Consider the following 25,105-nt stretch of genomic DNA (forward strand, 5'->3'; position numbering starts at 1 on the left):
AGTCCAAATTATCCTGTTAAAAGATTTCTGCTGAAACCCTGGCAGGCTCCTCAGTGCTGCAGGTGCTGCTGTAGTCCCAGTCACTCTCCATTTATATTAAGTCTCTCTCTTCAAATGAATATTTGAAAGACTTTACTGGTGATAGTATGCTTCCAAATTCACCGCCATCAAAAATTCTTTTTTTCTTTTTTTCCCCTCCTTCCATTAGGGTTTTTCCCCCCAAAACTGAGTCAGCTCGGCGAGGCCTAGCCTGTGCTCCACGCTTCAGCCCTGCAGAACGTGCACAGGCAGTCCCTCGGCGTGACCAAAACAACCCACGGCTCGTAACTGCATCCGATCCTAAAACACTACTTCAGAATACTCTGAAATAACGAGCCTGACAAACATTTGCTTGTCCTCTCCGATATCGATATTTGGACCCTTCCGTTCCCTGAAAGCCACAGCCCACATTTGTAAACGTCTCTCCTGAAAAACACGAGCAGGTAACCCAAGGGAGCCGCTGGAGCAGCACCTGGAGCCCGGCTCTGCCTCCAATGCGCGGTACCTCAATTCCTGGTGCGACAGCGGAGGGTGCCGAGCCCGCCGGGGCCGGGGCCGTGCCTGCCCGGCCCTGCGCTGCTCCGCGGCCCCAACGCGGCCGCGCTTCCCTCCGGGACCGACATCCTCCCTCCGTTTCCCCCAAACGATTCCCCGACTTCCTCCCTTCCTCTTCCTCCTCTCCCCGGCCTGGCCGCACGTCCCTCGGCACCCCGGCCCCGGCGCGGGGAGCGGTGTCCGGCCCTCCCGCGCTGGCCGCGCCGCTCGCCCGCGGCCGCTGTCACTGCCCTGCCCTGTTTATCTGCCCGGCTCCCCGCGGGCCCCTCGCCGCGGCATCCCCGGCCCCCTCCCCACGCCCGCCCGAGGCCCGCTGCCGCCCCGGCGGCGGGCGCTGCCCCGCGGGCGGAGAGCGGCCCCGCGCCGCCGCTCCGTACCTGCCCCGGCCCCTCCCGCGGCGCCCCGGGCGCTGCCCGAGCCCTCCCCGCCGCTCCCCCGCACCGCGCCGGTCCCCGCGGCGGCCCCGGCCCCGCCGCCCCGGGCGCTGCTATAGCGGATCCCCGCGGCCCCGGGTGGGCCCTGCGGCTCCGTGTCCCCCCCCCCGGCCCCACCTCTCTCCCCTGGCCTCGCCGTGCCCGGGCTGGGGCCGCTGCCCCGGCGGGAGGGGACGGCCCGCGACCCCTTACCCAGCAGGAGGAGCCGGTGCGTGGCCCTATAGACCTGCTTGTCCTTCTGCAGCTGCTTCTCGATCTTCTTGTTGGCCTCCCGCTGCGCCTTCTCCTCGTTGCGCTGATCCTCCGTCTTGCTGTTCCCTAAACAGCCCATCTTGGGGTGGGGAAGGCAGGGACGCGGGGCGAGGGGACGGGAGGCGGCCGGGGCTGCCGGGGGGAGGGAGGGAGGGAGGGAGGCACTCCCGGGCTCCCTTCTTCTTCCTCCTCCTCCTCCTCCTCCTCCCCCCCTACTCGCTGCTGTGGCGGCCGCTGCCCAGAGCCAGAGACATGGAGAGCGCCGAGCCCGAAGCCAGCCGAGGGGGGGCCGATAGCGATGACTTTGCTGCCGCTCCGCCGGGCCTCCTCCCCAGCAGCTGCAGCTGCCTCTCCTCCCCCGCCCCCCGCCGATCCCCTCGGCGCACCTTTCCCGGGGGGTGCGGAGCGATCCGCGGGGATCTCCGCGCCCCGGCCGGGCCGCCGGCTCCTCTAGAAGCAGCAGAAATGCCCCCCCCCGCGCTGCACGCACAGGAACAAATCCAGCTTCAGTGCCACCCCCAAAAAAATAATAATCCTCTTTAGATCCAAAGGCACGGGCTCCAGGCGCGGAAACCTCCCCAAATCCTCGGCGGGGAGGATCGGGAAACGTCTCTTCTTCGCCTCTCCCCCTGCGCCGCGGGGGTCACGCAGCCCCGGTCCCTTCCCTCGCCGGCCGCCGCAGCTCCTCGCCCTCCGGTCGCCGCGGGTCCTTCCTCCCGCACTGGGCGCGGGGGGGTCCAAGCCAAACCCCCCTTTTTTTTTTTTTTCCTCCCCTGTCCTTGCTGCTGCTCTTTTCACATGCGCTTTCCAGGCGGCTGAATCCTCTCGGCGAGAAGAAAATACAAAATATAATGTGTGTCAAAAAAAAAAAAAAAATTAAAAAAAAAAAAGGCAAGCCCGTTTGCTCTGTGCCACGAGCAGAACCTGTCCCCTCACGGGCGGATTTTTCCCCGTCTTATTTTTCCTGCTCTCTCCCGCATTTTTTTTTTCCTTCTTTTTTTTTTTTTTTTTTTCCTCCCTCTTTTTTTTTTTTTTTTTTTTTTTTTTCCCTTCCCCTATTGAGCGGCTCCGCGGCGGCGGAGCGCGGGGTGGGGCGAGCGGGCCCACACTGCACGCTGGGAGCGAGCGGGGCCGCTCACATGATGCCCGCGTCACCCCGCGCCGCCGCCGGCGCCCTCTTCGAACCGGCCCCGCCGCCGCCCGGGTGCCTCCATCCCGGGGCACCGCCCGCCCCCCGTCCCGCGGCATGGAGGCGCCCGGAGCCGCGCTTGCAGTTCATAGGAGTCTGAATAAATTGTAAGGGAGTCGTGCCCCGCGACTCCTTGTGTTACGCTTGGAAATAATTAATGTGGGAGTTATGGTGCTGAATGGTTTGTGTCTGGGTTTTTGGGTGGATGCTCGCTCGCACCCCGCGATTCGCTGGGGCCCATCCCTGCCTGTGCCTGTCCATCCTTGCCCATCCCGGCCAGAACTGCGGGCTCAAGGTACCAGGGGGTGCTCTCTGTAGCATCAGAGAACCGCTGGATGCACATGCTTGCCTCTACCCTGTCTAGCTCCATTTTCTTCTCTAAAATAGGTTTTGAAAACCTCATTGCAAAAATTACACAACTTATCAGTTACAGCTGGAAAACAAAGGTTGGTGCTTTGCTCTTTGTATAACCGGGCTCCCTAAAATACACAGGTAGTTTTTCTCTATGCACACACCTCCACATGTAAGTTAGTGAAATGTCCTTTACTATACAAATATTATTTACCCTCATTTGCAAAATTCGATTATCTACCACATTGTTCCCACGAACACACCTTCTTACATCATCCAGTTACTATATTTAGAAACACCCACAGTAAAATAATTATGTGAATAGAGCAAACAACTAGGAGGTCACAGCTAATGTCATCAAATACATCTGCTGAGATGCCCTTGCTGAAAGAGGGGGGACCTCAGGAGAAACAGGGAACATCACAGTCACTATCTTTAAATGCACAGGAGAGACTCTTACTGGGGTCTCTAGGTGTTATTTTTGGCTAAGAGCAGTTCTAAAAGATCTTAGAGAAACTTGGCTCAGCAATGCCCAGATTTGTCTGAAGCAAATATGGTAACAATTCCTTGTATCTTTTCTAGGTTATTTATTTGTATAGTTTTCATGTAATACACAATATTAAAATATATTTTAACTGTGGAGTTTACAAGGCATAAAGGACTCAGAAAAGCAGAATTTGGGCTGAAAATTAGAGAACCTCATACTTTTTTTATGGCTTCAGGTATGAAGAGACTGCTGAAGTGCCAGTACCTGCCACCTCACATGGGGCAAAATCTGCCCCAGCCTCCAGGCTTTGCTTCCCTCCGATTCCCAGCTGGGGCTGGGAAGAAATACACAAACAAGATAAAAGTTATTGCTGGAACTATACAAAAGGCTAGAATCTCGGTGAATGGTGTCTGTACCAGGAAATAGGATGGGTAAATATGCCAAAGCATCCATGGACAAGGAGTCACGGCTGTGTGAATGCTGTTGTCCAGCAGTGCACACCCATCCCTTCCCAAAGAGAAACCAAGACAGGCTCTGCAAGGTTAAACTCCCCCAGGAATCACTGCCCTCCTGCTGTAGGTACCTTGTGCCTCTGCCTTTAGCAGAGCATGAGGTAGCTGAAAAAGAAAAACACACTCAGCTAATTCACAAAGCTCCCAGTTACTTACAACAGAATTAAGAATTAGCTCCTTGTATTACAAGTGTTACTAAAGTGTGAAAGTGTCAAAAGCTACATGAAACAAAAAGAAAACTCCCACATTGTGTAGCCTATCAGCAATTACAGATTGTTTTTGTCTTCCTGAAATCCGACAGGACTCAGGACATCAGGCACCACCCGCACTTCACAAACCCAGTGGACTGCCAGGAGTTTTTTCAGAGCTGTCCTGATTAGGAGCCCATCGTTTGAAGAGTGAGCATACCAACACATTAACTGTTCTCACTCTTTTTTATTTGTTTAAATAACATAAGGCTGCTAATGTGTCTTTAGAATAAATTGTGTTTCTTATTGGAACTAGTTCCATTAACTTCCATCTTGTAAAAATGCATGAACTTGAGTTTCACGAGACTGCTGCCATCAGAAGGGTAAGTGCAGGCACAGTCTGACCCCTGACTCACCATAAAATTAAATCTCACTTCTGAAGAACCTGCAGCCTTGGGAACAAATAATGCAAAGATAAAATAACTATATGTATGGGCATAGTGCCTCTGTGATAAAAGTCTACTTGAAGCTTGAAAACAGGGTGTTAAAGGACACTGCTGCATGTTAAATGAAAATGTTTTCCAAAAAGGTAAAGTAACAAGAACGTGGAAATGGCTGTAAAAGGACATCAGAAGATTTATGGCTATTGACTCAATCCTGCACTATTTAAATTAAAGGGAAATACAAGGTTACACACAGAAGATTGTGAGAAGTGCACACTTACAGATTAAATTCAGATTCACTGACATTCCTTCTGTGCTTGAATATAACACTTTGAGTAGAATAGAGGCTGTTGTTTTTTATTTTTCAGTCTAAAGTAAATGCAAAGATTCTGATGCACCAGCACACATCTCAGGGCAAGGATTTCACGAAAAGAACAGGGGGTTTAACAGTGTGAAACAATATTCTGCTGGTTTCACTTCTCAAACTAGAAAAGATCTCACAAGGAGAGGTAGCAGGATAATTAAAAGCAGTAATATTTCAGTGGAATATTTGGGAGAAAAGGAGGGTGTATAAAAGTTCCTTCTATCTATAATCCATTTCAGTCCACCTGATTGCTTTAGTTAATGGACTTTTAGTCCTATTGACCTAATTTCTATTACATCCTGATGAAAATCATCAGGTCTCCTAATTTTGTTAATTTCTTTTTTGAAAGATGAGTTTTATTGCAATTATTTTCTCCATTTTCCCTCCACAACTTTTGCCCCGAAATCTACTTTCTGGTGCCTAAAACTAAAGAAGGATTTGTAACTATATCCTAATCCTGCAAATAAACCTGAACTTTACTCAGTTGAGCAGTCCTATTGAAGTACATAACTTATGCAGGCTTTACTCTTCCCAGCTAGAACAACTATATTAGCTTGATTTAAAAATGGATAAAAAGATTTAGATATAAAGTAAAAGCAGACTATCAATAGCAGTAGGAGAGAAAACCTGTGAAAAGTTCACATCTTTTATGCTTCCCCCCCCTTATACACATGAACTTCTGTCCTTTTAAGATTTACATGTAATACCTGCTGATATAATCACTCAAGAGGACCTCAAGAGTAATACTTTTTCCAATTTTAGTATATTTATATCTGACAGACTGCTACACGTATTTCAATGCATTTTCCTTGTGGTAATCTCCCTTCTTGTGCATGAGGATATTCACAACTGTACAAGTAAAAGACAAATAAATACTGCTGTAAAATTCACAAACATTGGCTGGAAATGTAGATGCAAGACTTGGTTTTGGAGAAACTATTGCCTTAACAGAGTAGATGCTGAGCCTGTTGAAAAAAGGCTTTTCAGAGACGGATTTAACGTTGTTCTGTTCTTTTATCTTTTTAACTAAATGGATAAAACTTTCTGCTTACAGTTTGGATGTTGCATCAGTTTTATTCGAAATTGACCAGAGTCAGGCTCTGAATTCATTCGAGTTACTCTTTGTATTTGGAGCTGATTATGAGACCCAGATCAGATGCCCATCTTACCCCACAGCTTCCTCTCAAACCCTGCAGGTGACAGGGTTACTTCCTACTGCAAACAATTCACATTTGTTAGTGAGTTGAAGGCACTGAGCACTCGGGTGTCTCCAGTAAAGAAGAAATGGTTAACTGATTTTCAGATGGGACAGTTGTGCAGCTCCTTATGGGTCCACAGTGGATGTGACCTCCTCAACTTTTGGCTGTGAACTGTGGGGGTGGAGCTGTGACCAAGCCAAAGTGCTCATTTGGAAGAGAAGACACAGACCACATCTCGCTCCAGCATCCCTTAGCAACTGGGCTGAAATGGCACTGCAGCCTCTGAGGAGGCTGTCAGCCTTCCTGGCCTCTGGAATAGCCTGTGCTCCAGTCCCTAGCACGGCTCAGGAGACAGAGCACAGGGGACAACGTCTGTAGCTCAACAAGCAAAAGTGACAGTGCTGATCTAACTGTGCAATTTCCTTTGTTTCTGTTTGTAGGAAATAGCATATTTTCAGCAAGTCTTTTCCATGGAAGGACACAGAGCTCAATGAACCTGGGGGACACATGAAACAAATGGCTCTTATAGCAACACCTGGATTTTGGTTAAGGAGCCCACATAACCCATTTGCTGTCCTACAAATCCACAGTGCCGTGGCTGAGCTGTTGGAACTGACCTTCCTCCTTTAAAAGCAGGGATTAACTCTGGAACAGATTGACTCTTTCAGTTTTTAATAGCACACACTGTATATTTTTGTGTATGGGTACCTCTCTGACTTGAAGTTAGTTAAATTTAGGGTCTCCATCCTGGGCTGGTAGTTGAGTATCAAACCTATCAACCTCAACGTATTTAATCCCCAATTAACTTAATCTTTTAGTTACAGATAAGGATTAATTAAGGTTCTGATTTAGACTTAGATCAGTGGGGCTTTTTCATCTAAGAAAAACTTCCATGGCTTCTTGCAGTGAGTCAAGTCTGCTGCTCATGTTTTCCTTAGATGGAGCCATCCTCCACGAGCTATCGAGCTATCGTCCTGAAAATCCTTTGGACTCTGGGAAGAACGAAACGTGGTGATAAAAAGGGAGACGGTTTCAAAGTCTCCAAATTACCCTTTGACCTGCTGAACAAGGAACCCTTGAGTAATCTCAAGCCCGTTTAAAGGAGAAACAAACAAATTAAAGCCAAACAATAATCTAAAAAGGAAAACCAAAGCAAACAGATTGGAATTGGAGCAAGAATTTAATGTGGGTTTTTTTTTTTCATCTGTTTCCTTTGTGGGGGCCAGAACAAAAATCACTTTAAAAAGCATTCAGAGGTAAACAAGGTAGGAAATTACTAATCAAACCCTGGGAGGGCAAAGCAGGATCATCATGTGAAGGGACAAGTTTGTCTGTTAGATGGGAAGGAGTGAAACGAGCATTGTCAGGGAGGAATTAATGCACCACTAATGTATTCAATAAAGAACAAACACAAAACACTTAACTACAGATACTCCAAAACAAACAGAATGAAAAGGAGATACTTCCCTCTCTGGCAAAGAAGAAGAATTTTTCCATAAAGAAATTCTAAACTTGAGAGGGATTTTTGTTTTGTTTTTAAATAAAAAACAAGCCCAAAGTCTACTAATAGAATTAACCAAGATCTTCCTTTAAACCGAAGAAAAAAAAACCTTGCCTCCCTCCTTTCACTTTGAGGCTTTCCCTCAGAAACGTTAAAAGGAGACTTTAAGGAACTCATGGAATTATGGAAACAACACACTGAGTAAGAGCTTTTCACTTAGTTGCTTTTCTTATTTTCATGTAGTTCTTTTTCTTGATATTCCTTCTCACTTCTCATGCATTCTGCGCTGCACTTTATTAAAAAGGAAAAAAGCCCTCTTATGTAACAGAAGTAGCAGCACATCCTAGCTCTCCACATAACACATATGGAATGCCGATTAAAAAAAAATTGGAACAAGTCTTTTCTCATATTTAGTTTCAGTATTTGTCAACATTCACTGCAGACCTACCCCTGACTGCAAACTTTTTTTTACATAAAGAAATATTCTGCTTTAATCCTTGTTAAGTTTGGGTCACAAAGCCCAGGGAGGCAGTTGTGGCAGAGGCTGTTTTCTAAATACTGGTTGTAGTTAATTCCTGCAAAGAAGCACGAAACTCCCAAGCTTTTCTCCTGCCCAGGGGTCAGCCGAGGAGAGGGGGGGGGGCCTGGGGGCTGGCCTTCACCTCCCCAGCCCCAGCCACAGTTCCCACCAGAGCAGGGGGGCAGCTGGGGCTGAGCTGACCCAGCCTGACTCCAGGAGCACGGTGAGCCATCCCTCCATGCCAATATTATTTATTACTGACATTGCATTCTCATTTTATGGTGCATGACAGGAAAGGGAATAAGAGGATTGTTAAAATAGTTCTTGCAAAGTTGTCACACAGGTTTTAATGTGCTGTAAACATTCCTCTCCTTCTTTAATGTTTTTTTAAAATAGGATGACGTCCAGGCTTTCATGCTCAAAATAACTTTACATTTTAGTGCTAGCAAACCACAATACTCTCAATACCAGGAGCTATTAGAGACGATCTGCAAGGAAAACAGGGCTGTGATTTTGCTACTCTGTCCCTGCATTATGCTAAAGGCCTAAAAGTATTCCTTTTGAAAAAGGGTATTTTCTCCCATCTTTTTCTTTAGATGAAAAAACGTTAAGTCTAGGTCCTAAGATTGCATACTGACACAGTTATAGAATAGGAGTCTTTTGTACCCTGTTTTTCCGGGCAGAATCTGTCTGTCTGGCAAACTAACAGCACCATTACGTCTTAAGTGCCTTGATGTTAAATTAGAGTGCCCCACACGCCCCAGGGCAGTTGCAGAATTTAGACCCTTTTTGCAGTGAAAAAGTCTTTTTGGTGGTTTGGGGGTTTTTTATGTCTGTTAGATTTTAGAAATGTATATGAACCAACTGACTGTCTCCAAGGCTTTAGGTGCACAATGAAAGGTTTCCCTTGTTGCTCTATCTCAGGCAAAGCCAGGAAAGACATCCATGGCCAGGGCTGTGGGAAGAAGGCAGGAGCTGGGTCAGAACCTGAGGTCCAACACTGGATTCTGCCTCTACCACAATAAAACCAGCAGAGGTGAAGGACTATCCCCTCCTGTGGACCCAGTGATCAGACCTGTCTGAACACTCACAAACTGGTGAATGGAGACAAGATGAGTGTGGGGATCAAACAGGGGAACGGGATCCAGGAGATCTGATCTACTGCAGAGGGTTCAGCCCAGCACAGCCACCGATCCGTGGGTGACCTTGGACAAGCCACTTCCCTTTTTTGTGCCTCTTTGTCCAGCTATCTTTTATCTGCCTCTCTCTTACAGGTTGTGAGCTGTTTGCTTCCGACATGTCTGCACAGCACTGAGAACCAAGGGGCCCTGGTCTCACTGGTGACCTTTAAGCCCTTCTGCTACACATTTCATCATAAAATAATTATTCAAAAAGGAAGCAAGTTTTTTTTAATAGTCTGTCTTCCTTTTCTTAACACCTCTTAAAGTCAGACGTTTTCAGCAACATTTCATGACAAAAAAAGATAGGCTCTATTCAAAATCTTAATGCTGTTTTTCTTAAATGAAAATGGTGAGAAAGCTGCTAGTACTCTGTCAAGTCCTTCTCCCACAGGCCCTCCAGCAAAACCAGGAAAAGCTAGAACCAGCATGCTTGCTACATTCAAAGTACCAGACAAAGATACTTCTTATTTTGAAAACAGGGGAAAAAAAAAAAAAAAAAGAAAGCCTGCACACTTCTCATTCTTTCTTTGCCCACCATGAAGCACCCACCAGGACAGAAACCCAGTGCCGTGTTCTTCCACAAGTCACTCCCAGTTTGCTTTATGCTCTCTGGTGTTACAATAACGAATTTGTTTTTCCATTGCTCCCTTGTCTAACTGTGACCTATTCCCTTCTGAAGCAATCGGCTTTTTACAGCTCCATCTCTGCTGTGCAAACAGAGAACGAGCAGAGCGGAGCCCCCGGAGCTCGGGGCCAGGAGCTCCCTCCAGCCCGGAGCTGGACCCACTTCCCAGGTGTCATCCCCAGAGAATGAGCTCCCCAAAATCTCCCACGGCCCTCAGTGAGCCCCCTCCCCTCTGCTCAGTGGGATCACAGCCACGACAGCACTCCCATGTTTGATGGAAAGCCCTTGGAACATCCAGGGAGCCAAGGATGCTGCAAGGGGCAGGGATTTGATGGCTTTGAGCCTGCTGCCACCACCTCTGCAGCCCCACAAAACACAAGAGTGGCTGGTAACCCGCCCTGCCCTCAGCCCCAGCCCTGCAGTGACAGCCAGGGACTCCTGTCTCCTCCATCCCTGCGCCATGGGGCACCTGGAAGATGCTGGATCCCCCCAGCCCTGGCAGTCCCTGAAAGCAGGGTCCTCCCGTGGGGCTGCACTTCACACCCTATATATAAAATACACAGCTGTACAGTGAGCCTGGAACATCCCTTCTAAGAGCTGAAGGATATATATACTAACTCCATGCATTAAGAGAGAGAAGAAGATTTGTCCAAGGAAATACTTCCAGAGGAAGTGCTGGGCAGCCACATTATTTGTTTTATTTAAAATGATTTCAGGCTCGATAATGTCTCTTTATCAAAACTACACATGTGCTGAGCATGCACAGTGCTGTGTTGTGAGCCATACAGGAAGGGGTGGATTTAATTTATTTCTTTATTATGAATATTGTGGTGCTGTAAGGAGAATCCTGGCCGACAGTGTGAAATAAAGCAAAACTTTCAGAGGTTATTTTGGGAGCCGAAGTTCCTGTGCTGCCTTTTCAAATTTAGCATTAAATTCTGTATTCCTAATCCTCTGTTCTGTCTGGACCATCTCATAAATGGACATGTATATTATTACAGAGAGGAGCAAGTACATCCTAACATTTGCCATGAATATTCATTTGAAAGAAAAATGGAGCTTCAGTTTCCTGGTTTTCCTTCCCTCCAGTGAGGAGACCAGTGAAGGAGTTTATAAATTCACAGTTCTGGCAGGCAAAAGGGACCAAGGCAATGGTGACACACCAAAAACTGTTCTCCATCAAAATGATATCAAAATTTTATCACGTTTTATTTTGCAAACATAATTTTGGCTATAAGGTTTGTTTACATTTATTTGGTACCATACCCTCCCTGGTGGATCAAAGTACTCTGTACCCAGCTGAACGACAATGCCCGAAGCAGCAAGAACCACCAGGACCAGCACAAACCATATTTCAGCATAGAAATAAAAAGAATTAATTCTTCTCCACCCTAAAAGCTGGTTTGGAGGGAAGAAAGTGGGCTAGAAAGAATTGACTTCTAACTCTCTATGGGTCAGTGTGGGGTGCACTGGAGGGAAGGCAGGAAGAGCTGCTGGGCGTAGGGACAGTGACCCAACCCAAGACACACCAGCCACGAGATCAAAGTGTGCAGGAGCAACTTGCAAGAATGCTCTTTTTCAGTGATGTGTATGTGCTTACAACTGCTCAAGAGTAAAGGTAAAAAGGCTAAGAAATTCCCTGCCCAAGGATGAATAAAAGATTTTCCAGAGAGTTGGAACTGAGATTATATCATGGAATTAAGAAGTGCTGAAGCAGTGCTTCCACCAGCTAAGAAATGGACTGCAGGATCTCACTGCCCCAAAGAGTGCCCTCCAGCAGGTCTCTTTATGGAAGCATCAATATGAAGTCTGCAGACCAGGTAAGAGGTGGGAGAAGGACAGAGGTTCACTGGCAAACACCCCAAACTGATCTGCATAAAGAAAAGGTGGGACAAGACACGACAGAAATAACCTACCATGGCTTGAGACCTCCTGCCCCAACAATGATTATGTAATTGTTACACTCTCTTAATACCTAAGTAAGAAACTTTTTTATTGCATCAAGTTCTCATGTCTAGACAGATACACATCACAGAATGAATCACTACCTTTGAAGACCCGAGCTGAAGAGCACTCCATGATGGAAAGCCACTATCTGGGCACATCAGCACTTGGGGAACAATTTTCTGGAGACAGGTTTTGCAGTACGTGTCAGTAAGGTTCACTATCTGTGAGAAACCCTGGGTTTCCAACAGTGTCCTTAAAGGCTGATAAGAAAGCAGTATAGGCTTAGGAAAGGAGCCTCTTAAACACAGAGTCCAAAGTCTTCAAAAATACCCCAACTTTGCCCCCACCAAAATAATTTAAAAGCCAACAAAAATGCATAAGCGAGGCAAAAAATACATGGAAAAAAATCAAACAGGCTCGAATTCACCTCTTAGCTTGATTATGCCTTTCCAAGCAACACTGATTCTGCCTCCTCTCTAGGAAGTTTTACTTTGTGAGCCTAAATAATTGGAACCCTCTTCTGCCTTTTTGCTTTGCCTTTCAAGGTTCGTTTTTTTTTTTTTTTTTGCTCCTATCCAGAACTGCCAATCAGCTTCTCTTCAAAATGGTAATTTCTTACAGAATTCTTGTTCTCAGCTGTTCTAGATGATTTCCAGCTTTCTCATTTGTCCTCTTGGAGGTGCTCCTCTCCCTGGCAAGGACACAGGGCATCTCCAACATTAAACCTGTATTTTAATTCAGCACAGATGTTACTGCACAGGGCAAAGGATCTGGTGAAGGTGTTCTCAAAAATTGTGTTCTCAAAACCACAGTTTGACTCATATATGCCCCCAAACAATCATACATTAGCAATTATAATGATCTTTAATTAAAAAAAGAAATATGTTGCTGCTCTTACAGATAAGGATCTATAGAAATACTTGTCTAGGTGCCATGAAAGTCTATTTTCAAACTACATTTCAGTCAGGGAATTTTTAACTACCTTACCTGCATTACTCAAATTCTACTCTAAAACAAACTTCTTTGAAGTTTTCTTAATAAAAAAGCTTTAAAAATAAGCAGTTTGAATTATTTTTCAATAAACTACCTAATCTTCTTAAGCAGTATAAAGTTAACTTGTATATTAAGTCATTCCACTTGGAAAAAAGCAATGAAAAAGCAGTAGATTCACCCGTCTCACCCTACATTTTCTCTGAATTTCATCTAACCTCTGATTGTTATAATTTTTCATGGTAAAGCCTTCTGAGTGTTTTTAGCCAGGAGACTTTGGCTTTTATACTGGAAAATCTCTACATAAACATCACTTTCATTTATATCTTCAGATATAACAAAGTCAATAAGGCAGTTGATTTCTAAGAAAACTTATATTTTAGAAACTTGTAGCTCTGGTACTGCATAAACATGTCTAATGTAGAGCATGAGAAAATGATACCTTGGGGATGCTACACATTTTAAATCAGGAGTAGAAGCTAAACTCTCACTCTTCTTGATATGAATATCGGTTGTCAATGATACATTTTGTTCCCAGAGAGCCACGATCTCCTAACCACATTTTGTAGCTGCACTCATTCTATAGAGAGCTGTGGCTTGGATCCTAAGGACTCACAAGATGAGAATCTGGGGTTGGATGCCGTGGCACTAAAATTACTCTTCAGGAGATTCCATTGCTGTCAAAACCAGAACCCAAAAAACCCTCTCCTCCTGTTTTTTAATCCTGCTCAACGCCAAATGTTGGAAGCAGGTTAAGATCTACAAATAACAGACCTGGCCTCTTGCCACATGCCATATTAAGATACCATATTTAGCTCCTCATTCCCTAATAATCAGACATTTACCCTGTTCCCTCCAGCCCTTTCATCTACTTCCAGTATGCTGCTAACCAAGATGTCTTTCACTCTTCTCTGTCTTTCTTCCATTTCTCCTTGCTGTTTTACACACAATTAGCACTGCTGTCCCACGGCACTGGAAAAGGGACTGTTGTGCTCCCTCTGCTGCCTGCTGGGCTCTGCAGCAACACAGCAAGAGGTGCTGAGGAATCAAGAGTTCTCCTCGGCAGAAGGAATCCCCATAATGTGAAAACTCACGTTGTTACATGTATGAAACCCAAAATCACCAAGCAGGGAAACCTCCTCCCTATATTCTCCACGGACCTCTTGTGCGGCTTCCAAGGAGCTAAGAGCCTCCTGCCAGAGCACCTCAGGAGAGCAGGGAACACCAAGAGCACACAAATGGATGGGATAACCCTATCTAGCTTTGGTTTCTGGGCATTCCTCGTGGGAAGAGGGCCAGGCAGTTTCTCAAGGCTGGCTGCAATGTCCATGTCCCGCGGTCCTTGACACCGCTACCGGGGCAGAGCTCCTGCAGCAAGGTTGGCTCCCAGCTGATCACGGCCATGTGAGCACAAACTCCTCTTCATTCCCTTGAGGAGGCTGCTGTCAGGGCTAAGAGTATGGAGAAGGACTTGGGACAGCCAGTTATCTAAAGAATTCTCCTGAAGCCTTAACAACATGGAGCACTCTGTCCCTCTGCTTCAGTGCCCGCGGCCCCAGTGCTGGGTCTGTCCTTCCCAAGGGTGATTCAGCAGCAAAGAATATTTACTGGTATTTAACAATGCAGTGGTCTACAGACATAACTTATGACTCAACAGAAAACACACTGGGTGCAGACCTTCTAAAGAAATGATCAACAGATTGTGTCTTGCATTAAAAAAATAAAAAGAAGTATTTTATGTATTTGAGGATCATATGAGAATAAAATGGATGGAGTGGAAGATACCTTCATGCTGTTTTTAGAAATTACAGTCTTGGTTGAATATTTTTAGAAATAATTAATATTTAGGGTACTATGAATTAAGTGAAAGGTTCACTGGATTCTGTCTGAAACTTCTAAAAAATAAGCCTTCAAGTCTTGTTTATGTTGGCAAGTAACCTGGCTGGGTATAAAAGCCAAAGGTATGATTGACTACCTCACATATTTTACAACTGTTACACTAAATAGGTAGCTCAGAATCAGAAGGATCCTTAAATAGACTTTCTTACAGCACTTAAAACAAATATGCTTTAGGACATACTTCCTGTTTCATTACAGTATTTAATATATTTTAAAAAAGTAAGTTTACTTTTCCTTCAACAAAGATCCAAAAATTCAACTTTAAGGCTACAAAGATCACAGAAACCTATCTTACTGTTTTTAATGTACTGAAATTGTTTAATGAATATCCTCAAATCCTTAAAAGAAAAAGCATCAGAAGTAGTGAAGCCTTTCAAACACGTTAGTATGTGTGCATTTAGCACTTAAACACAAAAGGCACATCTGCATATTGCTCAGAATGGAAAACTCCTACAACTGAAACTCAAATAATAATTAAACCCCAGATCATTGATTAGATGTGCCTGTTACAAACACTGAAAAGATGATACTGACAGTTCCCTCCATTTCCTTAAGCTTTGAGTGGGAAAAACTCACAGCACAAATTCATGCAAAGGGATGCAAACTGATTTTTTGGTAGTGTTTAATATTCACCACCAACTTTCAGCGTTGATTAATTGCTTTTATATTGCCTGTAGTTAGAGTTGTGTATCAGTCTGGCACTGGGAAGATCAGTGACAGTGAGTGAGGCAGCTTTTAATGACACAAGGTACTTTATACAGATTTTCCAAGTTTCCAAGTGAGCAAACCAATGTCCCATCACTTCTCACCATTCCCATTTATTTTCAGCATTGCTGCCAGTCACACACCTCCTTAATCCTCCACAGGGGCTTTGCAACAGCTCTAAAACTCTCTCATTGTTTCTTCACAAGAACATGGATGTTCCTCCTCCTTGCCACTAACAGCACTTTTCATTTACAGAGGGAAAATAGGGTTTCTACAAAAAAGGAAAAACAAGGATACAGTCTTGCAAACTCTCAGCAGTGAAAGGAATCTCCCCCAGCAGTTAATTTGGGAGGAAAGGCTCAGAATTGCAGAACTGGTCAGAGCTAGAGAGGTCGGTGGCATCCTGCAGGAGCCCAGTTCTGCAACAACTGAAGAATTAATTGTATTTTAATCAGAAGCCAGTCACAGCTTCTGCTTTAACTTGATACACTCAAAGGTACTTACAGTTCTGGGAACTAAGCTTAGCTTATTAAACAAACCATTTTTCTGCACTTTTTTTTTCCTCCTGCGATGTGTGATATAACTTCTTCAGACACAGTTTTGGGAAGGAACCAGATAAAAGTTGATACTCAGGATGTCTGGGGAATAGTTTCCAAAATCACATGGAGACCAGATTTCAGAAGGCATAGATTCAGGTACATCTCAACAAGGAAATCCAGCTGAACCCCTGAGGTGACTCTATTTGCCACACCTACAACAGTAGGCTCCCACTGGGAACTTTTGTATTTTTAGATAATTCTAATAAAATACACAACATTTTACTTTAAAACAGGGCACATGTGGCTCTGGAACACAAGGCTACGGATGCACTGGCTGATGCAGGAATTCATGTCCCTGCTCCCTGTGCTGCAGCAGCCACCAGATTTTTGGAGTTGTACTTCAGCCTTTCAAGGTCCTTCCCTGGATTCAGAGAGGGGAGCCTGAGTGCTTAGGATTGTTCCTCCTTTTGTTTGTGTATTTCACACAAGCACCTACAAATGGACCCTTAGAAAGATATTTAATTGGGAAGCTCCCATGCTATGCATGAATAATATTAGTGCACAGAAATAAAAATTAGCAAAAAGGTTGTATTTTAAATTATGGGTATTACATAAAAACAAAAAAACACTTGCCAGCAGGCACAGAAATCTCATTATTTCAAAGCAGTGCTGAACATTCACTAATTGTAGTTGGTGCTTTGAGTTTTTCAGCTTTGCATTCCCTTTTATTTACCTAGCACTAACCTTTTAACTCAAAGCCCTGTGAACAGTCAGCTGTGTCCTGCTTCTCTCTAACAATCACTACCAATTTTCTAACTCAAGTAGTACAGAATACACCTCATGTTGCAGGGGGTATTTTTACATTTGTCAGGAGAAGATTCTAATAAAAATGGCATGTATATGAATTTATCTAATCTTGGAATAATGATTTCTCTTCAACTGTGAGCACGCAGAGTCCATCCAGAGGAGATTCAGTGTTCCCTCAACCACCCAGGGAATACACACCAAGGTTCACACCCAGGCCAGACCTGTGTAAGAAACTCTACAGAAATCTGCTTTATTCACAAGTATTCTTCTGTTTTAGTTGTTACCTCGTGTGAAAACATTCTTTTTGTGGCCCTCATAATTTTCAGAATAAAAAACCCAAAATTAATTGCAAAACCTGAGAGCATTCACTGTAAATCAACAAACTATGGACAACTTAGCCTATACAGTGTCCAGCCCAAAAACCACAAACTGCTCTGAACTTTTTTTTTCCTTTCTTTTTTTTGCCATCTATCTTTTGCAAAGCTGTCGTCTTCTGCTTTCTTGCAAATTCATGCTTTTCAGGGGGTTCTTGTTTCTGCTGCCTTCTCAGATTACAATTTCTTTTGTGTTAATTAAGCTGAAAAATTGAAAGAATGTCGCTGACTCTACAAAGAACACAAAACAGGCTTGCTTGAGAAGCTAAAAATAGATCGCTCTGTTCGGAAGACAGACGACTCAGTCTTCAAACTATTTGTACAATGTGAATTAATTGCAGATGGCCAATTCATTTATTTAGACCTCTGTGACAGAAATGAAAGTGCTACTGCCATGATTCTACATCTGCAGAAAGCTCCTTTCAGGTACTTGGGACTGATGGCAAACCGGGAGCGGCACTTTGTTATTTTCTGGAAGTCGGTTTGTCAGAAAGTCTTCTGATGAGATTCTCCCTCTCCAGCCTCCCGGCCCCTCTCCCAACAGCTCAGATTTAAGACGTGACACTGATGTACACAAACGAAAGTTACAATGGCCTGCTCACATGTACTTCTAGCACTCACAGGGCATGTTGTAAATCAGTCACATTCCTTCGATTAAAATCACATTTTATGATGTAAATGTTGTAACAAAACCCACCCTGATTATTTAACTTATCTGAAATTAATGGCATTTTTTGGTTTTTTATATGTCTCAGTATTTGTTTTAAATAGATTTTTCTCTTTTTTTCCTTCTTAGCCCTTCTCCTTAAAAGCAAAAGAAAGCTTAATCTAAAAAAATAATGTTATTGATTTAATGGGAGAGAATTCAGGAAAATCTAAGTGGAAACTGATATTCCATCCTGGCTCTTATTGTTAGATAAACGGGAGGTTTCCAAAAATACCAGCTATTAGACTAGGGCCTATAAACTGTAGCTGTGAAATAAAAATATCATTTAACTAGATAAATTGTTTGGGATACAGAATGATCTGTACTAGAACTTTACAGCAGATCCTGAACAGCATGAAGCCTCCTTTGTGCTAGAAAACTAGAAACGTTGTCATTTGGGAGTCTAAATAATGCCAAGAAAAAGAAACTAAATATCAGAGTCCCTTTTCTCTAACGCCACTGTCTCTCCTTTGCAATTTTACTACTTTACAGTCTCTAAATCCTTGTTTGCAGCCTTGCTGACTTGAAAAACGTGCAAAAGTTGATCCACACAGGGTCTGAACTAACAGGGCTGTAAGAAAACCTCCCAAGAAGTTTCAGGTGATATGATATCTGGCATGCTGATAGTATCACAAAGATTACATTTTTTTTACTTTTTAAAAATAAATTAATGTTGCTGCTTGCATTTCAAAGTATTTATATTACATCTTACAGCTTTTAAATCGAGAATGGAGTTTTTTTAAGGCATTAGGTTTTATAAACCAAAAATAAAGCTTGATGAAGGAATGAATTAAATTTTCTGCCTAGACAAACGATTATAATCTATTAAAATTAAAATACCAGTCCTTGCCACTGTTCAGGCTCCAAATACCTTTTAGGAAGTTTCTTAAGCTTAGTGGTTATCACAGATTTAGAAGGGGGCAGGCATAACCTTCTACCCTATATTTTTAAGCTATATTCCTTTGCTGTGACTTCATCCTATCTCCCACCAAGGTCAAGGGAAACAATTTGTTTCCAAGCAATACAAAGCAGGCTGTGCAGTCAGACTACAGCATCTTCCTCCTGCCTTTATGGAGTACAAAGAGAAAAGCTTCAACAGAGCTCCAAGCTTCTTAACAAGAAAAAAATCCTTTCCTCAGGAAAGAAACTTCCTAGGATGCCTCTGAAAGATGACCTCCGTCCTGCAGGCTTCAAAATGTTTTCATCTACTTCCTGGAAATCCAGGTGATACCCGAGGTGGAGCAGAGGACAATAAAGCTGCTAAGTAACAAAGGTCACCTGCCTTCACCTAGATCAATAAAAAAGGCTGAGAGATCCCCTAGGCTCAGTCCAGGCAGACATTTACCAGGGCAGGGGGACACTCAGCACACTGCCACACAACTGCTCCTGTCACGAACATACGTGCCCACACCTTGTTTTGGGGCAAAACTGAAATTCTCTGGCCACACTGCAGAGGAGGAATGTGCTGCTGTCCCTCAGGAAGATGCAGTGAGGAAAATGCTGTTGGGAAGCAGCAGCCAGCACACACCAACCAACCGTGTCCTGATGATGGGACACTCCACAAGCAAGAGCAACAAACCTCCTGATTTTTTTTATTTTTATTTATTTTCCACTGTAGATTTTTTCCTTTTATTTATACTCTGTGGTAGGGCAGACTCCATAGGGACCATGTCCTTACACAGACACATCTACCTCCTCGCAGAAGAGAAACATCTTTGTTTACTTAAACTATTTTAGTTAGACCTAGTTTTTTGCTGGTTCTAAAGAGTTTTGTCTTGCTTGTAAAGTAAACACCAACATCTCTGACAGAAGTACTACCTTTGAGTGCCCACTCTTTGTAGACCTCCTAAAGATGACATAAAAATACATATATATTTTATTTTTTTTCACTGCTTGCCGAGATGAATCATGTCAGCCAAGGTCTTTATAATAAATAAAATTCTCTCAAAGCATTATCTATTAAAGATAGAGGAGAGCAGAAGTGGAAAATCTTTGCACAGAACCAGAGCAGGGTCTGGTGATATAAAGCAATACACTTATCAAACATCAGGGCTGCAAAAGAGGACGGCTGGACCCAAATAATGCAGTCAAGGGCTGGGTGTCCTCTCAGTGCTTCCCAGCCCTGCTGGATTTGCAAAACCTCCAGCACAAGACACGGAGAACCCCATGCAGAGCTGGAAAAGCATTTTTTACAGACACTGATAAAGTCTGACACAACACAAATAACCAGACCTCATGGGGTGATTTCACTTTGGGTGCATCTGCTCCACTGAAATTCAGGGGCTGAAGGTTCAGGACAAAGCATAAAGTGCTGGAAAATGCATGTGGAATACCCCCCACCTCCACACAAACCCTGCAACTAAATACCCCAGAGGTGAACCACTCTGTCCCTACTGTGATAAGAGCAAAACAGTGAGGAAAGTAAATGGATTGTTGGAATAATAATCTGTCTTTTATTAATTTCTTGCCAGGATCCCACAAGAAGGCACAGCTTGCCTGTAAACTGACAGCTCAAAAGAAAGCACCCAACTCTCTTTTCAGCAGTGACATCTTTGTTATAAAGCCCAAAAGTGGTTTTTTTTTGTCGTTGAAGTAGCCTTTAATGGGTAAAGATGAAAATTCAGTCTGTGTGCTCCATGGGGTAGGGGAGCACTGGACAGAGAGAGTATGTAAGTAATGCCTTAGCATTTTTTCCCAAATTCGTAAGGAATTGTAGTCCTCCCCCTCTCTAGCACTTTGACAACATATTCCTAAATAATTTTTGAACCTGGAGGAGTTCAAAACTAGAATAGAACTTGACATCTTCCCAGCTGAGAGCACAAATAGGGAAGTGTAAACCCAGCACAGCCTGATTGGGTTTGTCCCCTTTTCCGGTGCCCCACTTTGGTTTCTTGGAAGCATCCCTGAGGCTCCTGCTGAAGGAGAATGAAGTCAGAGAGTTTACATTAGTTCTTGCATCTCTACAGCCCCTGTCCCAGCAGAAACTTCTCTCTCTGGATGTAATTAGAGCTCAAGGAATAGTCTGTCTTCAAGATGAAAGAAATCATATTCCACTATAAAAAACAAAGAGAAAAACCTTCATTGTACAGACTGCAAGATTTCCTAAGTATTTAAAAACCAAGATATCCCACTGTTTTTCAGGATGACTGAGAAGCTGCAACATTCCTGTTTTCAAAGGTCGCTGTCATGTTTTTATTTCCTAATCAGGTTGCATGAAAGAAGCACTTTCTTTCACTTTGTTGAAAATCCAAACCATCACATAAATATCAACATGGTTAAACTAAAATAAATCCATCATCCTGTAAATTTTGAAATAAATCAATATACTGTTAGGGTTTGAAATGGTATAAGACAAATTTTTCCCCCTCTATAATTGAAAACCAGCCTTAACCAATTACTCCAAACTCTTCCCCAGACACATCTCCTTTGGCTACACATTTCACATGAGAAAAAAGAGTTTTCTTCCACAGACAAAACTGGAAATGAGGGATTGAAATCACCCTAATTATAGGTACTGGGTTATGCCTTTCAACTATGGATGCATGCCCGTATCTCTACAATTGTGACAATATTTTTCCAAGCAGAGTATCATGCTGTATGTAACACTGAAACTTCCTGGTCTCTCTCCCTCTCTGCTGCATGGTTACCATCTTATTTTTATAAGCATTCCATTCTGGGGCTGGCCCTTCAGCTTTGGCAGAGCAAGGCAGCTTCTGCTTTAAAGCGGCTATTTTGCAACTAGCTGCTGCTTGCTGCATCCCTCTTTTCCAGCCAGGAAGAACCTGCAATGTTTTCCTCTGCAGCTCCTGAGAAAATGGCACATTCCCACAGGTGCTGCCCCTAGAACAGGGCACGTGCTGGCAATAACTGGAGCCCACCAAGAATGGCCAGGGTGGGTTCATTTCTAGGTTTTTGGAACAGCTGCAAAATGGCTGGTTTTGAACAAGTTCAGGGGAAAAGTTTCTAGATTCACATCCTGCTCATGGCTGGAACTTCTGCTACTGGAGTAGGCAGGCTGGCATCAAAGGAGAGTTTTCACTGCCACCCCAAATCAAGGGATAAACACCAGAGGAGCCTCAAACAGCACCACCAGGCACTTCTGAACATTGCTGGCTCAAAAACAGTGGTCAGCAGGGCAAGGGTAGCAAATTTCACTCTGTGTTCTGAGTGAAGTAACTACTGTATGAATTAACTTTACTTGAGCTGTTCAGCAGTGAGCATCCAGCCCTTTACAAATAACAATTAATGTTCTATTTTTACCTTAAAAGCAAACAAACATAAAACCCCAAATGAGTGGATTTAGAGCACCCTAAATACTAAGTAGTGCCTAGAGGGGAGCTCCTCCCATCTTGTTCATAAACAGCTACCTTGTCCTAGAAGTGACATGGTGTGTCCTCCCCATTTTCCTCAGCCTTTCAATTGCTGTAGTTAAGAGTCTCACACACAGGTGAACTGCAAGCAAGAGAAAAATTCAACCCTGGTCATAGTACCAGAGGCATCTCAGCCTCCTGATATATCCAGGAGCTCTCAGGACATTTTTGGCTGATCTTAACTCCAGATCAGACATGTGCACCAAGGCAGTAAGTACATAATGGATTTTTAGCAGAAGTTCCTCGCTGCTCTGGCAGGCAGTAATTAGATTATGAGAATTACAGAAACGACAGGCTGCTTGTCTACTCTCTGTATGGGCAGCCAGCAACAGCTTGGAGAAGAGTAAAGCACTCAGATTAGTAAAGGGATGAGCTCAGTGTAAATCCAAATATTACCAAAATAATATGTATTAACAAACAAGGCCCCTGAACCAGCATATTTATTGCTGCCATGCTCATCCTTATCCTCTCCTGGCTCTCTCACCAAACTACTGATGTAAAATGTCCCATGTATGAGGCCCTCTGGTCATTTGCCTTTCTAGAGCATCTCAGCATCATGCCTTCCCCTGTGCCATATTCCTTGTTCACAGAGCTGTTAGAAAATCCTAAAGAGGTGGGAAAACACCAGGAACCTCCTTTCACAAAGACTGCAAGCACACGTTGGCAACCGCAGTGACAGCGTGCCAGATGCTGGCATCCAGATGAACATAACAAGCATTCAGCTTTGCTTATAAAATTCCCATATTCAGCACTGCCACAACACACAGCTTTAAAAATTAGAGCAGGGTTTTCCCATATATGGGAACACTGACCTGCTGCTGCTGCACCAGCTCCCCAGGCACGAGCAGAGCCGAGCCATGCAGACCCTGCCTCCTGCTCTGCCTGGGCTCTCCCCCACTGCTCTGGGGGGATGCTGCTTTGCAAGAAGCCTGCAGCCACATTTTTCCTGTACTGGGAATAATGTACTAGTCACTTGCCAGCTTGACTAAACCTGTTTCGATAAAACTACTACATTTATCCAACCCTTCCATCCAGTTGTGTTTGTATGTCCAATACTTCTGTGCCCAAAGCTGAGATCTAAACAGCAGCATCAACCTCTGGGCTTGAGCTGTATGGGAAGAGAGCCCATGGAGGCTCCCTGGGCTAAGGAACTCCTGGGACAGGTCAAGGGATCCCACTGGTCAAGTTTTAACACTCCTGTGTGATCCAGGAGCCCCCAGGAGCAGCTGCTTTTAGGATGAGGTCTAAGAGACATCTCCCTTGGCTGTGGGAGAGCATCTGAGCAAACACATTGCTGCAGAGCCCTGGATGGAGGGGGAAGGACCCCACTCTTGAACCACTGGGGGCAGCTGCCAGCGCTTTGTTGGGAATACCGTGTTGTTTTGGATGTATAGGAAGCAGAGAAAGCTGTGCCAGGAGCGCAGCGGAGCCCCCGCCGGCAGCTGGAGATTGCTGGCTGGGAGCGGTTCTTGTGCGGGTTTGGGAACGCACGGAGCCCTTTGGACTCGAACAGCCCACAAAATCCTGACCCCGGCTAACTGCACGAGCAGCAGTGTGTATTTATAAACTCCTTACAAAAACCAGGAGGATGAGCAGGGCTGCGACTATCCAGCTGCAGCTCTGGTTATGCCAGACAGCTGCTCTGTCAAAGCGCTGGGAGAAGCCGCGTTTCCTTGCAGGGGACGCCCTTTGATACTCCGCAGGAGCCTGCTTTGGCAGCTCTGTGCTGCCTAGGGGAGAGATCGGCGAGAGGGGATGTTTTAGTAAACCAGCAGTGAGCACTGAATACCTGCCTGTGCTTCTGACTGCAAGGGATTTGCAGAGGGGAAATAAAAAGAAGAAATCCAGAGCGAGCGCTATTAATCACTACACAATCATGACTACGTTTTCTTTTTCCCCACAGTTGTTAAAAATCAAGCAAATCAATCACACATGACTCTCGAGCTTCTTGGCACACGTTTCATATTCTGCAGGTTTCCAGAGGGGCTGTCCGTGGGAAGGAGACCCACCAGCAGCTCTCCCTCACCCTCACTGCCTGTGCAGCAGGAATTAAGCTGCAGAGCTCATGAGCAAGAAGAAAGGCTTCAAGAATGAAAACTCTGTCTCAAAACAGTAACAGAACCAGAACAATCCCACAGAAGAAATTAAACCTGCAGGTCTGCCTCTCTCTTGGTTTTGTTATTAGCGTGGAAACGTCTATTTAGGTAACTGAAAGCGTTGCATCATTATAAGAAATGTTAATTACATCAGTGGTTTTACTGTAAAAAAGTTTATTTTTCCTTTCCAGTTTTCTAAAGCCTTAGAAGTATTTCAAAGGGAATCCTTCCCAAATATGCAAACAGCAAGTCAATACTCTGAGGTTTTTTCGCCAAGCTTCCTTTTGCCCAAATCTCTCACTCACAAAAATACAATTAAAAATACATGCAAATAAATAGGGATTAGAGCTGAACAGGTCCAGGATTTCCAAAAAATTGCAGATAATCACAATCATCACTAAACTAATCCCTTTTACTATTTAAATTGTGCCAGGAGTAAGTTGGGTTCTTCTTCCCCCAACAAAAACCCTCAGCATTTTCATTGCTTTAATTAACTAACTTTCTCTAAGAGGCAAAAAACCCACTAAGGATTAATAACAAATGTCATAATTAGTACCTCACTAATTGCATTCATTTATTTAGAAATGCTATGCCACACCTTCCCAGAATATTATTTTTTCCTTCTGTTCATTTTTTAAGTATTTAGAAAAATGCTACAAAATTTATTTTCATCAGATTTAGGAATTTTACAGAGTGGCAAAACAAATTATTTGGTACTACTTTCTCTCATCATTTAAGATACCCAAATTTCTAATCATGGTTGCTGCCATCAATTTCCCTACTTTTCCTTAAAATTTAGATGTTGCAATTGCATGTTTAACACTATGGTTAC

General features: G+C 44.1%; 1 protein-coding gene across 2 annotated transcripts in view; it reads right to left on the bottom strand.

Moving 5' to 3' along the window:
• The window catches only part of GNAS (GNAS complex locus), a 129,017-nt gene that overhangs the window by 80,982 nt on the left and 22,930 nt on the right, over positions 1-25,105 (bottom strand). The window contains exon 1 of one of the 2 annotated variants that reach the window (XM_030231206.2): positions 1,221-2,328. The exons of the other annotated variant lie outside the window; for it this stretch is intronic. Within the exon in view, the coding sequence (XP_030087066.1) occupies positions 1,221-1,359 (139 nt within the window). The 5' untranslated portion in view covers positions 1,360-2,328. Of the gene's footprint in view, positions 1-1,220; positions 2,329-25,105 lie in introns of those variants that run through there. 2 annotated transcript variants of the gene reach the window in all.

This window comes from Serinus canaria, chromosome 20 (assembly GCF_022539315.1).
Source record: "Serinus canaria isolate serCan28SL12 chromosome 20, serCan2020, whole genome shotgun sequence".
In the NCBI taxonomy this organism is placed as follows: Eukaryota; Metazoa; Chordata; class Aves; order Passeriformes; family Fringillidae; genus Serinus; species Serinus canaria.